The sequence below is a fragment of the Toxotes jaculatrix genome, chromosome 23 (genome assembly GCF_017976425.1).
Source record: "Toxotes jaculatrix isolate fToxJac2 chromosome 23, fToxJac2.pri, whole genome shotgun sequence".
Classification (NCBI taxonomy): Eukaryota; Metazoa; Chordata; class Actinopteri; family Toxotidae; genus Toxotes; species Toxotes jaculatrix.
In genome coordinates, this window is record NC_054416.1 from 10010626 (window position 1) to 10029288 (window position 18663).

At 42.0% G+C, this 18663-nt stretch overlaps 1 protein-coding gene across 1 annotated transcript in view; it reads left to right on the plus strand.

Annotated features, from left to right (window-relative positions):
• The first annotated feature begins 3053 nt into the window (after positions 1-3053).
• Positions 3054-18663, plus strand: part of plcb3 (phospholipase C, beta 3 (phosphatidylinositol-specific)) — a 42392-nt gene continuing 26782 nt past the window's right edge. The window contains exons 1-2 of the mRNA XM_041031070.1: positions 3054-3652; positions 15741-15827. Of these exons, the coding sequence (XP_040887004.1) occupies positions 3554-3652; positions 15741-15827 (186 nt within the window). The 5' untranslated portion in view covers positions 3054-3553. The remainder of the gene's footprint in view (positions 3653-15740; positions 15828-18663) is intronic.

An 18663-nucleotide genomic window follows, 5' to 3' on the forward strand; every position in this document is an offset into this window, starting at 1 on the left:
GTGTGTGGAGAGGGGGCAGTGTGTGGACAGACAGTGAATATGCCTGTGTGTCTGTATACAATGTGTCTTTGTGAGTCCTTGGCTTTGCGTTGCAGAGAAAGATCTGACTGTTACTAGAGAGAGACAGAGAGATAGTGAGAGGAGAGAGAGAGAGAGAGAGAGAGATGAGGGTCTTCTCTTTCTCCACAACATCTTTTCCATGTGTCTCTGTCCCGCACTTTGTTTTTAACCCCCCCCCCCCCCCTTTGTCTCTTTTCATAACCCTTTTTATCGATAGGCCGTTGTCAGTCCTCCTTTTTTGGGGGGGGGGGGGGGGGGTACTCTTACTCTAAACTCTTCCCCCTTCCTCCTTCCTTATACCACTTCTTTCACTTTCTTTCTTAGTAGTCATCTTTAAAACACTTAGATTTTACTGTATATGAAACAAATAAAAAGAGACTGAACTCATTGGCTTCCTTGTTGCACTGATCACAAAACAAGTGAATGTCTGACCATGATGAGATCTCACATTCATTCCAGTTATATCTCCCATGAATGTAAACTACCTCTATTTCTGTCTTCCCCTTCTTTTCCCCTCTTTTTTTTAAACGATACTTCCTTTAGCTCTCCTTGTCCTCTTTTGCTCCCTGTCTTCTCTCAGCTTTATCCCCTTCTTTTTTTCTTTTTATTCACATCACACATTTCAAGTAAGTAGAAATATAAAGCTGATTCTGCGAAGAGAGAAAAACAGATGAAGATGAGCACCATGTACAGTATGTCCCAGTGACCAGTGGGAGCAAGACACCTGTTGGCATCAGAGATGAGACAGAAAAAAGACAGAGGAGGGAGGAAGTATGTTTAAATGTAACAGAGAGAAAACAGATAGATATATTCAAGAAAGAATGAGATAGAGACGGAGAACAGGAAGAGACAAAGAGTAGGGTGAGTGGACGGCAGAGGCGGCCTATTGACACCACAGGTGCCTCCACTTCAAATGCTGCGTTTGACACAACATTGTTTGGCTAAAAAGAAGTTCATTTGTGTGTATGAGAGAGGAGAGAGAGTGTGTGCATATCAATGTGTGTGCATCTCATTATGCACCAGAGAAACACAATATCCCAGCTTATGCATGTGCACTGCGCTGTTGAAACAATGCATATGCATGTGTCCGTCTTGTTTTTGTTTGTTGCCACCTGAGAGGTCGTGTTTGTGTGTCTGTGCGCGTGGTGGTTCAAGATCAGATTAATTAACGAGTCTACCTGGACTCAGTTACAGCTCAAATGCACCCAGAGACACACAAACACACACACACACACAAACACACACACATAAAAACACACACACACACACACACACATATCAGTGCCAACCTGTCTGGCTGATAAATTGTTAAACAATGCATTTTCCTCCTGAGGGTCACGTAACACTGACAGCAGCACATTCTGGACACACATATGAACTTGTGTGTTCGTGATAGATTATTTCTGATTGATTCTTGTGGATTGTTTTTTGGATTTCGTCCCCTGCTCTTTGGTTTTGGTCAAGGAAAAGCACACCAAGACTAAGTTGCTCCATCACTCAGGCTGCAGCATAGCAGACATTCCTGCCGGGTGTAGTTAGAGAGTTGGAGAATGAGAATGGTTGCCAAAAAATCTTGTTTCTCTGTGGTGTTTCTTTTTTTTTAATTTTTATGAGAAGCCCAAGTTGTAATGTTGCTTGGCAGCGGGATTTGGACGGGATCAGACTGCAACTGTGCAGCCTCCTTTGCTCTCACACTTCTTAAAACATGATACATTGCCACTGAGCTGGAGCAGGCAGGGGAAAGTTACCTGGTGACATTCAGTGGCTTCTGTTACCTTACCTCCACATCCTCTAACTTATTTCCTGTTCGTGCAATGCAGATTTAATGTCATCGCTCACAAAATATGTCTTTAACCTCACAATCCCACGGCCTGAGCAGCACTACCACTTATCCCCTATTGTTTTAAAATGAACTCTAAGCTGATTACTGATTTCCAATAACTGTAATAATGCTAACATGTTTTTAATAACATTGCTGACTACATCAGTAATACATCACTGTCAGCACCAAGGAAAATAAACTGCGATCCCTTTAGGTGTCACAGATCAGTGGCTTCATACATGGTTTTACATTTTTATGTAGCACTCTACCATGATTCATGGCAGGCTTGTGACTGCTCCAAAAACCCTTCGCTTAGTTTCCGATCTGTACTCAAGTTTAGAGAGGCAACTGCAGATTTTACTCATCAGGTCACTCTTGATTTTTACCACTCAGTGTGTACAAAGTTATATACTGTCTTCTTTAGCTCTAAAGGAAGTTATTCAGAGTTTAAAAAAAAAAATGACCCGAGTGAGGTAATCAGGGTTATCATGGAATGCGGTTGGAAGCTACAGATTGTTTGATCAAAAGCCTGCTTCACAAACAAGCAAAAAAAAATGTGGGTATTTACCATGCAAAAGAGGGTCTAACGAAAGATGCCATCGAATTGTTTTATGAGAACTGCAGGATCCAGAACAGTCAGGACATGTCTACATTTCCTGCTTTTATTTTGGCGATTCTTTTTTAAAATCTGTCTCTAGCAAGTCCCCCTAACTTTATAGAAGTAAAATATTAAATCACTGGAGCGAAACTTTAAGTTCCAGCAGAAAGTCTGATTGCATTTGGAGAAGTGATGCAGCAAAACTTAAACACGTTTAAACTTTTAGAAACGATCACTACAATGTGGTTGCAGTTAAAATATTTCAGTTTAAAGAAAGTATGTGCATTCTGCAGCATCATGTTCATATTACTTGTCAAGCAGCCATACTGTAAATTTGAGAAGACAGGCAGACAAGCAGGCATGCAGAGGAACTGAAGTAAAACACACCCCTTTTACACAAACTCTGCCCCCCCACCTCATTTCTCATTCACTCTATCTGACGCCGTCTTTCTCTTTCTCTCTCTCTCTCTCTCTCTCTCTCTCTCCTCTCGGAATCTTCCCTTTTTTCCCCCGCAGAAAACATGCAGGGAGGAGAGGAGGAGGAGAAAAGAAGAAACGCGTCGGAGGAGACAAGAGAGAGAGGAAGCAGAGAAAGTTGGTAGCGGAGCGAGAGGGCGAGAGGAGAGGAGAGGGGTCGACCAGATGGGAGGAAGGAAGGAAAGGATCACTCTGCTGGCTCAAGTGCGCGATTAAAGGATTCTGCATAAATAAACAAATATATGAATCAAAGCCTATAATAAAAAGGGGAATTATAGGCGCGCCACCGCGTTGCGTGGACGCGGACAAGACAGCGGCGGTGCGCACCGAAACAGCCAAGTCCTGAGTTTCTCTCTCTGGATTTTACTCCTCATGTTCCTCAAACTCTCGGTGAGGATCACCAACTTTTAAAGTAAGTGTCTGAGAAAAAAAACTTTCCCTCGCCCTCGGCCTTTCAATTAGCTCTCTCCCCGGAAAAAAAGAAAGAAGCTCCGCGGTGGAAGTGGAGGAAGGAAGAGCGTTTTGTTCCTTCCGAGGAGTCCAGCTCGCCGCAGCCGGGGTTTAGGCGTTGGCACCCGGGCAGGCAGACCCTCGCCATGGCCGGGGCCAAGCCGGGAGTCCACGCGCTGCAGCTCAAACCCGTGTCCGTCCACGAAGCCCTGAAAAAGGGGGGCAAATTCATCAAATGGGACGAGGTGAGAATTAAATGTTTGAAACTTCGCCTTCACACACACACACACACACACATACATAGACAGCACTTAGCCTACTGCTGCTTGTCGCAGTAAAAGCCTTAAAGTGAAATGAATCAGATTGTTGTGTTGCTTGATTTGATCAAGAAGTTGTCCTGATGTGATCAACTCAGAGAAAAAAGACGAGACAGACAACACGAGACATGACAGCCTGTTTCTGACAGTAGGCCCACTGTTGTGAAGTGACACGCGAGGCTGATACGTGTGTATGTGTTAGTGATACACAGACACTGGCAGTATGTGTGTGTGTGTGTGTGTGTGCAGGTGTGTGCACACCCTCGCAGTCCTGCGGTGAGCACAGGAGCTCACTATATTTGCGTGGTTGTGCGTGTGTGTTAATCAGATACTCTAGTAGAAAATTCCCCCATAGTTGCCAGCAGGCAACAGTGCTTGAATGTGTGTGTTGTGTTGAATTCTTGTCAAGCCGGTTTTCTTCGGGCTCAGGTTCAGCTCAGACGCCCTCTTACACCCTCTTTTCTCCTCCTTCTCCTCCTCTTCTCCCTGTCGCGCGGTACTCCCGTCCCCCAGCGGATCAGAGGAGAAAGCACCTGTCACCTGTTTAACAGAGAGTCAGAAGAAGTTAGAGGAACTTTAGAGCTTTAAATACATCTACAGCTTCAAAACACGCACAGAAATGTCATCTTGATTAAAAAAAAACAACCAAAACTTTATAAACGTGTTTGTGTTTATCTCTAAGGCAATTTAAATCACGTCTAAATAAAAGTTTTCGTTATTTCTATTGCTCTATTTTTTCTTCCGCGTATGTCATCAGAAGCGTGTCTAGCAACCCTGACATGCACTTGCCCGTGTCATTGACCTTAATAACTGTGTGTGTGTGTGTGTGTGTGTGTGTTGTGCTATTGAGACAGGGTGCAGGGCCATTCTACAGTCTTCTCCAAAGAGACAGAGTAGGTGTGTGTCCCTGTGTATGGACGGAAGTCAATGATTAACTGAGTGGCTGAATGATAGACTCTAACTGGGGGCCTGTGTCTTCCATTTGGAAACCCCTGTCCTGGATTTACAGCAGGACTGCATGCAAGATGTGTGTGCCAGTGTGTGTGTGTGTGTCATCAAAATCTTGCAAAGAAAGGTCCGTAGTTCCAATAAAGCTTTTAACACAAGTGTGCAGATATGAAGTCAGGTGTGGCGTTGACACTTGTACGTACACACACACACACACACACATGCAAACCGCTCCTCATGGCTGTTAAAAGAAAAATGCACAACACAAGTGCAGGAAAGTAAACAACTTATCAGCAACAGAGCCTCACACACATTGTAATAATGACATTCACAATGTGCCTGTGTGTGCATTGGTGTGTATGTCTGGCCTCCAAAGAAGGGCCTTGTCACGCAAACAGTCCTTTTGATTTCCTTTTTTTCTCTCGCTCTCTCTCTCTCACACACACACTAACTCTCTCTGTCTCTTTCTCACAAAGGGAATTCCCAGGAAATGGTTGTGCTGGTGATTAAGTGTGTGAACACTGGAAAACATGTGCATGTTTTCTCCTTGTCTATCTTTCATCCCCTCTTCCACTTTATTTGCCTCTGGAATCAACAAATGTATCATAAATTGAGAGAGAGAGAGAGCAAGTTTGGGGGAGGAGGAATGCGGGAGAGTCTTTGATATGCAGAGTCCATAAAATAATTAGAGGAATACTTTTGTGTTGGGGTCTGGATGCCAAAGATGCTCCACTGTTAAACATCAGTATCATAAAATGAGACCACAGCTGAGAGTTATACTCCACAAGTAAAAAATGCTGTTTATTCAGCTTCGTGTGATGGGGTTCACACCTTATGTAAGTTCTCACTGTGCCTGTTGTTAAAGTGATGGCACTGCACATTGAATATCTTTGAGTATTGCACTATAAGCTGGACAAAGCAAGCAACATGAAGAGATGGTTATTTTTCACAGTTGTGACATTTTATGAGCTAAACAGTTAATTTAGTGATCCTGCATAGTGAGGAAGCCTCTGCATCCCCCATCAATCCTCTTTCTATTGTCCCAAGAACGACACATCTGCTTGTCCCCAACATGTTAGAAGCTCATTCAAGAAACAGCATATTTTCCTTTTTTTTTCATCCCCTAAGGCAATCCAATGTATTTCCTGCTAAATCCACAATGTGAATACTGTGTTAAAGCTATCTGTCTTATTTGGTCACTTTTATCACGGTTGCTCGTTCAAATCAACCCAATCAGTGAACAAAGAAAATGAATTTACAGCTTTCACATCTAAAGGAGAGGGCTTAAAACAGAGAAATTCTTCAGGAAACCTTTACTTTGAATTTCTTTTTTTTTTTTGCCAGTTTTTATTACTGGTAAAAAAAAAGGCAGTATTTCCAAAAGAAGTTTGTTTTATAAATTATTCCAAGCCTGTGGTGTGTAGTTCAAAAAAATGTGTTTTTTCCACGTCCAGATCAGACTCTGGGGACACTGAAGGTTATCCATTTCAAATTAAGCATGGCCCAGTCTGGCTGTGTTGCGCAGGAAACACAATTTAGCCAAACTGTGCTACAAAAATAATTGAACAACTAGTAGCAACTGGTTTTGTTCCCGCAGGGAGCTGTTTAGAATTTATTGAGGTTAATGTTTAAGATGATTTACCTGGCCATGTTACAAATCCAGCTGTGATCTAATAAAATACTTGCCGTCTCGGTTCAGTGTTTGTGGAGGTTTTAAGTATGAGCTCAGAAGTGGATGGTCTAATGGGGACAGAGTGGTTATTTTAGTGTCTGTCTGTGCTCTATTAGAAAAAAAAATGACCAATGGGCTGCTGTCCCAAAAACTTGGTGTGTTCCTATAAGAACTTAGCAAAGTGAGAAAAGAATTAGGACAGACGGACACCCACACACCAGAAAGTGCCTCAGGGCAGAGCAGTTTGTTTACATGAAAACCCCATGTTTGACCCCATCCCTCTCTTTCTTCCCCCTCCTCCCTGTCTCTGTGTCCTTCATCCACATGGCTAATGTCTTCATCTCTCTCTGCTCTCTACCTCTTTTCCCAGCGTCCCTTCATATTTCACGCTCTTTTATTTTTTTCTTCTCTCATTCATCTCTCCTGTAGCCCCATACTCATCTATCATCGAGCTTCCGCTGCCGTCTCTTTCTCGTTTTATTGTTTTGGACAATCTTTTGGTCTCACAGCTAAACCTCTGTTTCTTAATGGCCTTGGGGATTCTGCTGTAGGCCCATCAAATGACACACACACACACATGCACTCACACAGACACACTGACTCATGTAGGGGGGAGGAGGAGGAGGAGGAGGAATGCATTCCAAATTGACCCTCTTTCTCCTGCGCTTTGGCTTGTGTACACATGTGCGCTCATATGCGTGTGTGCGTGTGGTTGTTTTGTTCTGGGTGTGTGTTTCACGTCGAATGACTTCCTGTTCGAGCTTGTTGCAAGGCTCCAGAGCCAAACCATTTTCCTCCTCTCCCTCCCTCTGTCTTTGCCTCAGCCACTGCCGCTGCTCCGCCCTCTGCAGCCCAGCCACAATTCAATTTAGACAAATTCCAACTGGAATTCAGTTAAAATTCCTCCTAAACAACCAATTAAACAAACACAGACAGACAGTTTGTCTACAGAGCAGCTTGGCTCTCTGTCAGCGTGCTGTGAAGTGCCTTGATATGAATCTTAAAAAAACACAGAACATTTAACACATTAACATTTGCCTCCTTATGCAGAGTGTTTGCAGGTGACATTCAGCTGTGTTATATTAAACCTGATATTCAAATACACTTCTGCTGTGCCACTTCCCTGTTCGTTATGTGCACATGCATGTATATCCTTTCAAACCAAACACTGTACATGCATTTTTTCTGTATTAGAAAACAAAAGAAGACATTATCTCAGTGTACAAACACTCTTACATGTCTTCTTTGGTCAGAATCACATGAGAAACATGCACCTTTTTCCCCCACACTTTTGGACTTGATTGGTTTCTTTTCACATTGCACAATTACATGAAAACTAGGGCTGTAAACAAAGTCTCACAGGATCATAAGCTGTTCATTAATTGGATGGAGGTTTGGGAACGTGACATCCTTTTTGGTTTTGGCTCCACTTCAGATCCCTGTAATTTGAGCGAAACATGATGGACCATAAAATGTTGCATTTCAGGGTTGTTTCCTGCAGTTTGGCTGGGATTATTTTGTCAGCCCTCAGAGACCGCACCGCAGTTCACTTAGAGGGGCTCGGACCTAAAACCTCCGCGTCATCTGAGGACGCTGAAGATACTTTAATGCTGTTGTTGCACTCAGCGTTTATCAGTGCTGCGTCGTCAAACCAAACGGATCGCAGACACTAGACATTCGCAAATATCCTGACGGGGCATTCTTGGATCTGCTGTTTTCATCACCCCCTTTTAAATCTGGAGATGAAGAAGCAAGATCATGCATTGATTGACAGGTGCTAATACAAACTGAAAACAAAACAGACAACTGGCTGCACCACAAGTGAAAGCTTCAGGGGCGATGATACTAAGGGTCTGTGTTTTATTCTTAGTAAGCTGGAGAATAATTCTGGCCACCCAGTATTTGATATCCTCAAGAAAAATGAAAAAAAAAACCCAAAAGACTAAATGCTGAAATGCTCTTTTTCACTTTCTTGCTAAAAATTAGATGAAAAGATTCATGTTTGTACGCTAAATACAGAACTACAGCCTGCAGCCTGTCATTTCAGCAGCATGAAGGCTGGGAACAGAGGGAACAGCTATCCTAAGTTTATCCAAAGGAAACACAATCTGCCCACCAGCACTTCTGAAGCTATATAATTATTACAATATATATCTTGTTTGTTTGTCTGCTTAAAAACCAAAGTATAAACAGTCTAACCACTAAAAATAGCAAGAAATGTTTTTTTGGTAATTAAGTTTTCAACAAAAGTTTGAGCTGGTGACTCTAATAATACAGAAATCATTTCAAAATGAATCTCTACCATCTGTATTATTGTTATTCTCAGACACTCATTACTCATAATCAGAGGTGGGACCAAGTCATTGTTTTGCAAGTCCCAAGTAAGTCTCAAGTCTTGGCCCTCAAGTCCCGAGTCAAGTCCCAAGTCAAGACAGGCAAGTCCCGAGTCAAGTCCAAAGTCAAGATTGACAAGTCTCAAGTCAAGTCCAAAGTCCTACACTTTGAGTTTCAAGTCCTTTCGAGTCCTTTTAACCACACAGCAATAATATATTATGTAAGAGGTAAGCATATTAAACAGATGTCAGAACATCCCTTATAGCCACACATGAACTGTATTGAAACTACTCTTAATTACTCATATTATTAATATCAATCTTAACATTGTGTGATAATATATTTTGTATCTTAGTGTGTTACGTTGCAGCACGTAGACCAGCAACTCACGTGTGCAAGCTAACTTGTTTTTTCGTCAATGGACTGCTGGAGAGTAAGAACAACGAGCAGTATAACTTTGTTTTCCTGTCGGAAAAATCCGTCTGACAGCAAGCTAAAACGGTACACATATTCTTAATATAGCGCACATTTAAAGTGACCTTGATTTTATTAGGTTTGCCTCTTTGTAGGTGGCTAAAATATGCGTTGCTGCTAACCGCCGTCTACTGTGTGATACCTTGACTAATGTTATGTATAAGTACCTCAACCATAGCCCTGTTAAAAAAATACTTAACAAAGGTATGAATAAGGGAGTGAACTCGCAGTAGACGCAACAAATTACCGTGTTTGCAATGATTTAGCTACACAGCAAAGAAAAATTAGCTACTTAGCCAATAAATGTAAGCTTTCATTCAGAACTTACCTTTCTTTGTGCAACTTCAGATGTCGAACGAAGTTCGAAGTTGTTGCGTCTCCATCTGTAATCTTCGAGCCACATGTTTTGCATACTGCAATTCGTTTTTTATTGACCACCTCGTAGTTTTTATACCCGAACGAAACTATCTTTGGTATCATTTTTTCCAGCTAGCGCGCTGTTTGACAGTCCGTCTTCATTGGTTGTCCTGCAATTTGATTGGATGGATGCTGTCGGATCAAAATAATGTTGATCTAATTTGATTGGATGTTGTGCCGACAGCACACACACAGACGCACACATACAAAGAAAGATACAGAGCGTTCCTTAATAACATCCTTTTTAATCTTTGGGTTTTTGAGGAAAGTAGCAAGTCTTGTCGAGTCAAAAGGCTCAAGTCCAAGTGAAGTCACAAGTCATTGATGTTAAAGTCCAAGTCGAGTTGCAAGTCTCTTTACATTTTGTCAAGTCGAGTCTAAAGTCATCAAATTAATGACTCGAGTCTGACTCGAGTCCAAGTCATGTGACTCGAGTCCACACCTCTGCTCATAATCCATTAAACGGCAAAAATGTATTTAGAAGTTGACTGAAAAACATCTTTTCAGAGCAAAACACAGAGCAGATCCTTTTATGGCTTTGGGTTGGTTCTTATGATGCAATAGCACTGATAAAAAGATCCACTGTAACAGCCTTGAATGATCATTTCATGGCTCCATAAATCAGAAAGATATTTTCACAGCATCCTAACTAACGTTGTGCTGTTCATATGTAAGCATTTACTTGCTAACACAACATGTCTTCCTAACTCAAGGCAAGGAGATTTTATAACAGCTTGGAAAGCATTTTACACCTGAGACGTGACAGCCCATTATTCAAAATGAAAATGCGTTGTCATCATGACCTTATATAAAAGCACAATGGGCTCTGTTTTCATGTCAATTGTTCCTGTGTGTGCCAGTATTTTCACAAAGTGGATATCTTGGTTTGGCATTACAGAGATGCACGGAAGCAACAAGCCACAAACGCTCATTACGAGATAGTGAAGGGAGAGATGTTTTGGAGATGAGAGCGGAGGAAGAGGAGGAGGAAACGCAGGCTTGTGTGAAGCGGTGACGCCGTGCCGAGAAACACTGCTAACATCCTGGCAGAGTGGTGAGAAACAACGGCTGGATGGATAGAGGGAGGGAGGGAGGGAGATGGAGAGTTAGGAGAGGAGAGAGGTGGAAGGTCAACCACAGCCACATGTGAAGTGTGGGACTGACATCTGGACTGCTCCGTCTCCACTCCTCCTCTTTCGCTCTGTTCATAATTTTACCTCAATTCACTGCACATGTAGCCGCATTGTAACTTACATGTGATCTTTTGTCGTCTTTCCATCTGGTTTAAGTGGCTGTCCTGTGGGGGGAAAAAAAGAAATCTAGTAAGTTTTTGAGAGAAATACCCTCCTTGGTACGATCTGGAAACATGACATCTCAGCCTAAAGCTGCACAGAGATTCGTTCACTACACAGCAGTGGAGTTAGCATTCCCAAGAGAGATAAAATAGGGGAAAATTCAGGAAAAAAGCTCTTGACACTTTATTTGTTTTAATGAAACATGTATACACTGGGGTATTGTTCAGTAGGAAGAACAAGGCTCTACCACTGGCAGCGTGACTGGTTCATTTCCTGTGAATAAAGTCTGATCAGATGAAAGTTAAATGACACGTGTGGAGAAATTAAAGTGCAGGGTAAGAATAGGACACGTAGGAAGTACTGAGGGTAATAAAAGTAAATCATACCCCTTAAAAAGCCCCAGAGTGGCCTCTAATACTAAATATTTTTACACCTTAAGTATGCAGGCATTTGAAATACGTCTTTCAAATGCCGCTGTGCTAAATATCATCATCCCCGAGCTGCTGGTTTCAGCCTTTCTGTGTTACACTCTGGAGTTCGTTTCCCTCTCTGGCCCCGCTCCTCCCTCTTTCATCTCCTCACTCCAGAGTCCAAAGGTTACCTACTGTCATCAACTTTTACCATGTTGCCAAAGCAGCAGCTCAAACACACTCACACTGTGTGCGCGCTGGCCTTCTTTCTCACACCACTCCTGCAAGCTGTCACTGAACACACACACAGAGCACGGCTGACCAAAGGTGCACTCAGAGCAGCCACTTTTATCAGTTTCCCCACTAATGGCTTTCTTCTGACTGATATTATACAACATGCATATACACACACACACACACACACACACACACACACACACACACACACACACATGTGTGTGTCTTTCTACGTGTGTATGCCCTTATAGATTGTGATTTTCAAGAGGGGCTCATTAGCTGGTGGCTGAGGGTGGTCCTTCCACTCTGAGTGTGTGTGCGTGTGTGTGTGCGTGCGTGCGTGCGTGTGTGCGTGTGTGTGTGTGTGCGTGCGTGCGTGTGTGTGTGTATGTGTGTGTGTGACATTACCGTCAGGTAATGAAGGTGTTCGTCAGAGGGTCAGGGCGTCTGGAGGGGGCCTGGAGAAGGAGACATAAGCTTCAGTCAATTAAGGAGGAAGAAAGTGATGGAGAGAGAGTGAACTGAAGGGGATGATTGACGCGGAGAGAAAGACAGACACGAAGGAATGAAAAGAAAAGAAGGAAGCAAGACTTCAGAAGGTTGCTGCATATGGCGGTTAATTAGGGAGTGGGGTGAGGTCCAATTATAGACCTACCACCCACTCTCACACACAGAAAACACACAGCAGGGTGCATGTTTATGGTAAACAAGGTGTGTGGATGTGTGTGTGTGGAGGGCGTGCGCTAATGATTTCCTGGCTAGGTGTCCAGCATTTTACCCTTAATTTCAACTGGAGAGTGAAGTGACCTTTTGTGCAAAGAAAGACATTTAAACACAGCAGTTACGGCGACCTTGAACAGGAAAAAAAAGAGGATGGAAACAGTAAATTATCTTTTAACCTGTAGATTACCTTTGATTAATTATTGATTGACAATTATTGGTCTATAGAATGTTTGTTGCTTTTTTTGCTTGGTTTCAATAATTAATCACTTATCAGAAACAAGTGAGCAAATGAATGAGGCGAGCAGATCCAGAGAGGGGATAAATTAGGAAAGAAACGGGAGAGAAAGACAGAGACAAATGAAACACAGACGTCTGTGTTTCACGGTGAAGGGCAACGCTAGAAAGCAACTGGCAGGTATGTAAAACTCATCAGGCCGAACATGCAAATACATGAGATCACAATGGTGCATGTGTGTTCATCCCTACAGCCGACGCTCGTTAGAAAGCTGTGAGGGAGATGTTGTTCTATCACTGGTCACATGAACCTATAGATCACATTCCTCTGGGTAAATGTATGTGAGTATGTCTGTGGGTCTGGTCCCATTGGAATTCCCCATCTACGGCAAAGTGTGTATTGACACTGGATATACCCAGTGGATTTATAGCGAGGGGAAAAGGAAACAAACGTAGAGAGAGGAGGAGAAATATACTTGTTATACAAAGGATGATACACACTATTAAATGTGTCACCCAAATAAATGAAATGAGGAAAAAAGGATTTCAGACTTAAGAACCTTAGCATGATTCTCTGTTTAGATATAACTGAAAAAGACTTGATTCCTGTCCCTGTGGGGACGGAGGAATGTTCATTGCTTGGATGATATTAAACGGGTGAAGACAGGTTTCTGTTTCACCTGCAGCATTATTATACAGTTACAATTGGATTGTTATTATTGGATTACAATAGCATAACAAAATACATATGTGATCACTTCTGTCTCTTGTAACCATAAATTGGGCTCTTATCAATCTCAGATAAACAGAATCTGAAGTGGGGCTTAAATATTGTGGCAGCCAGTTTTATACTGAGTATAGTACTATGATATAGCAGTGAAGTGTGTGGATCTGCACTTACAGATCAAGGTCTTGGCAGAGGCTGAGTATTTACCCATGACCAAATGTCTGGTATGAATGGGTCAAACTCAGGTTGAATACATGTTCACTATCACACAGCACAGGGTTTATATTACTTTTTTTTTTCCTGCTTAACATGATGGAAAACCTTAAAGTTTCTTTGTAAGTAGAGTGGATCACTTTCTAAAATGGATTAAAGGTAAATACATTTACCAGAGGAATGTGCATAATGTCTTTTTGTGCATGTTGACGAGCTACAGCACAGAGAACCAAGATATTTTAAATACTAGGCTCATTTGCCTCCACGGCCCAAAGCAGGCATTTTGATTTGCAAATGTTTTGTTGTACATACGTTAGATAGAAAGGACAGTTATCTCTGCTTATAAGGTTTGTGGCTGGTTATGTTTTTAGCGCTCCGGACTGTTTGCAGTTTGTATTATGTTCAGTTCTGTTGTCTCTGAGAATCTAACCTAGCAAACAAACACGAGGCATTATGGCAGCAGATTTGCAAGCTCAGGTTTCACTGGGAGATAAAGAACTGTTCAGTGCTGACATTTGCAAAAGAGCATCTGACATTGTGTCACAGCCTTGAGATGGTAATCACAGCATGAAATTGGAGTTGTACAGCTTTCCACTGGTTCCAGTGAGTAAACACACGTGACAAGTTCAGCAATTTGCGGTGCACAGTCAGCTACACATTCAGAGTCAAAGTTCTGCTGACTTTCTGTGTCTGGGTTTTACACAGAGGCACTGTAACACATCCTGGTGACTTCAGTGCCTGACTCTAAGCTGAGGATGTACATTTTAAAAAGACTAAACTGACTGTTGTTTATTCTGATCTCATAATGTGGTCGAACACTAGACTTTAATTGCATGCTCTCTTCTTCTGCTCCTGACCTTTTCTTTCTTTTTCTTTCACAACCTTCACCTTTTCCTCTGACCCCTCTCCTCTCCATCTTCCTCCCATTCTTTCCTTTTCCAAACCCTCTATTTTTTCTCTTTTTTTTTTCCTCATCCCAACCCAAACGTCTTCCTCTCCTGCTAACCTGTTCTGTGTTAGCCGACCTTGGAGCCTAAACTTAAGGTATGTTCAGCGAAGCTTGAAACCATGGAGGCTTCTTTAAGGAATAATATATAATATATATATAATAATATATATGGAATAATTTACCAAAAACCAGCTGCTGGCTTTAGTTTCATACTTACCGTACTGGCATGGAAGGTGAAAGGATCCTCTCATCTAACTGTCAACAAGAAAGCAAACAAACAGATAAATATAAATAATCTTTAAAACATTTTTGTTTTATAACTACTAATGGACTATCCCATTTACATCATGATTATTCTGATTATTAATGAGATACATAAGCCTTTATGGAGCCCTGTAAAATTAGCTTGTCCTTGCTTTAGTATCCCTGTTCACTGTGGTCACTATGAAATTCATTTGCATCAATTATGTTATGCTATGATTATGTTTGTTGTGCAGATGATAATTCAAATGTTCATCATTCAACTTTTCAGTCCATGTTTGCACATCTGTGTTAAAACATGAAACTGTGGCCATTTATACATCAGCTTTCTTAAAATCATGTGGCAGCTGTATTATTTGCTCTACCTCACGTTTCAAAATCTCTGTATGTGGTCGGTGGTTAGGTGTCTGTGTGTTGCGTCCTTGTAAACCTATTTCCTCTGATAGTATGTTCGTGGCAAAGTTTTTTTCTGTGGGTTGCCAGGCAGACCTTTCTCTCTTTTCCCATCTGACGGTGGTGATGATGCTCATGACGACATGTGTACGTGAGTCATCTGTCACTGTAATAACAAGCAATCTAGATTATCATCGTTGCTTCCCAGGATGTCTGGATGATAAGTTTGTCTGCTGGACTAGAGGATGGCCGCTTACCACTGTAATTACAGAGCTAGTAGCTGTGTGTATGTGTGCGTGGTCATGGTATCTGGTGTATGACTCCATAATGATGATGCTAATGACATGTTGATGCGGGCTCCTGTGCCATCATTATGCTGCACATGAATGAGAACTTCATGCTGGCCAAACTGTGTGGTTTCCAGCATCAAAACAGCTATTGCACGACACGTGCACACAAACACAACATCTGTCTGTCTGTCTGTCTGTCTGTCTGTCTATCTGTCTGTCTATCTGTCTGTCACACTGTCTGTCACACTGTCTGTCACACTGTCTTTTATGTCTAGATAGGCATGCAAGTTAAAGATAACAGCTGCACCTCAGTTTATCCTTTCACTTGTATCTGTGTGCTGTTAGGTGTGTATGTGTGTGAGAGAGAGATAGAGAGAGCGGGAAATGGATATTGTTGTTGTGTGTGTGTCCTAACAGCTCTATTTCTGTTGTTGTCCAGGAGCCTAACAGCGGGCCTCCCACCCTGGTTACCCTGAAAGTTGACCCAGATGGATTCTTCCTCTACTGGACTGGAGGGTCCAACCTGGTAGGACACGGACACACACACACACACACACACACACACACACACACACACACACACACACACACACACACACACACACACACACACACACACACACACAAACTGGTTGGTCTCAGAGTGGGCCAAATAGACTGTCACTTATCTCACAAAGCAGAGAAGATACAAATACAAATGGGCCACTCTAAAGCAAACCACAATGGATTTTTAATGTACCAGCAGAAGTTCTGAGATGGATATTACACTTGTTTTTTGTTTACTTTAACTTTACATAACCACACATCCTCTTCGTCCAGCTATTTTGGTTCTTTCTAAACTGTTGCTTCATCTTCCTCTCTCTCTCTTTGTGTCTCTTTGTCTCTTGGTGGTTTTATCCAGTCCATTAGTTCAGCCAAAATGGCTTTCATCAATTTGTATCTGTCTTGTTTTTCTCCTCTCCTTCTTCTTCCTCCTGCTCCCTGATGTTTTTGTGGTCTTTATCCTTTTAGGCCTCCATCTTGTTCACTATCTCCATCCATCTGTACTTCCTAACAATCATCATCCTCATTATCTTTTTTTTTTCTGAGCTTAAGTCATTAGTGTAGTAATATTGGATTCTACATTTTAGGCATTTAGGTGCCATAATTAGCCAAAAGCAGTGAGTCAGCAGGATGTAGCATTTTGATATTTTGATTGTGGTTGTGTAGTGCAGATGTATTAAAGATATATATATATATATATATATATATATATATATATATATATATATATATATATAAAATAGGCCTGATCACATTGAATGGCATTAGAGAGCAGCTCAATTAACTCCTCACCAATCCATCAACCCTACCATTCTAATCTCTCTATGTTTTTCTCTTCCTCTCTCTCTCTCTCTCTCTCTCTCTCTCTCTCACACACACACCATCTCTATCTTTATTTCTGGCTGTCTATTTATCCAAAAGGCATGTATGGAATGGCCCGTTGATAGCCAATATTATCACTGCGTTGTGTCCGCTTGTTTTGGAGTGTGCGTGCGGTGCAAGTGTGTGTATGTGTGTGTATAAGTGTATCCGCGTCTACATATCTGGGCCAGAGCACACATCGCCCTCTGTGTCTGCACGTGTGTCAGCATGTGTTCATACATTCACATAACACACAAAGTCTTTAAATACTCATTTTATCCTGATGTCTTGCATGTGCATGTTCCTACACAAGCATGTGTGGATGTGTGTGTGGATGTGTGTGTGGATGTGTGTGTGTGTGTGTGTGTGTGTGTGTGTGTGTGTGTGTGTGTGTGTGTGTGTGTGTGGGTATTAAGATATTAGGCCATTTGTTGCCTGAGGTGCAACTGTGACACTGTTTAGCAGAGTCAGATCGTCTTTTCAGCACAATGGTAAAATCTCTCTGCACACAACTAGAACCAAGAGGCTGTTCAGTTGTCACATCAGTTGTAGATAAGCTATACAGTGGAGTCCTCCACCAAATGAACTCTCATACTACATACAACCACACACAACTACACTCAACTACACACAACTATATACAACTCTCCACACTGTCAGATTCTCATTGGACAGTTGAAACCAGACATAGTCTTTTCTTAATTACATGCATTCCTCTTCCGTTTCAAAACCTGTAGCCTCCATTCCCCACAATGCAACTCGACCACGAACATTTCACGCAGGGATTCGGGAATGTCTGTGGCCCCTAACGTGGCCTCGAGCCGCTGGCCTCAAGCAGAGATGAACAGAGAGCCGCAAAAAGACTTTACACCACTTTTTTTCTCGCATGCAGTGGTATTCGCCATGACCTGTAAATAGACTTTAATGTCCTCATTCTTTGGTAAATTTCATTCAATCCATGCCTGGTTCTGTAGCAGGTTAGTCACAGTCACCCTTGTTTTAAAGAAATTCAAAATAACTCGTAATTCTTAAGAACAAGTTCAAACACAGCCCACGCAGCTCTATCCTTAACTCCACCATAGGATTAATACTGTTGTCTACATTACCTGTGCCTCTGCAGACTCACTGAGTGACAAGCTGATGTAACTGTTCATCAACTGCATTTTACAAAGTCACCAAACAGCAACAGGTTTTGTGTCATGGCTCACTAGTTTTCTCCATTTTGCACTAGCCGTACATATTAAATAAGTATAAGTGACATCCCCGTATTGTACTGACCATATTAATTTCTCAGCAGCATTGCTCAAAAGCAGTCAAGTCTGGGCAAGAAATATGAACAGTCCGTCTCATTTTAGCCAGAGGAAGCAAAGGCAAAACACAACATACCATAGCAGTGCAGCTCAGAGTTTTCCTGTGCAATGATGGATTTTTTTTTAGTAGTATAAAGACAAACAACTTGAAACAAGAGGTTGCTTAGATTTCACATTACATGTTGTGTGGGTGGACCGGAGATGGAATGAGAGAGAGAAATCTGCAGAGACGGACGAGAAGGCGGATCAGCCCTTTCTGAACTGCTGTGAACAGGATTACAGAAATCTATGTGAAGTGTCTCTTAAACTGTGATATATTTATTTACTGGGATCCATCCATGCAAAGTATTCATGTTCATGCTACTGTGTAAGATTTTATCTAAACACTACAACAGTAGTCAAAGCGACTCCTGGCTGCACTGGCCGGGAAAGGGCGGCACCAGGTCCTCTTCATTCGCTTTATGTGCCACAAAATTTGGTTTTTCTTTCATTACTTACTTACTGCTTTTCATCTTTGTTAATGTTGGCATGACTAAGCTGGATTGTGGCCACTATTCTTACTTCAGTAGCGGGAAAGCAGTTCGCTGTCGGTCACTGCCACAAAAAATGAAATATGCCTCAAAACATCCAGACCTACAAGGCCAATTA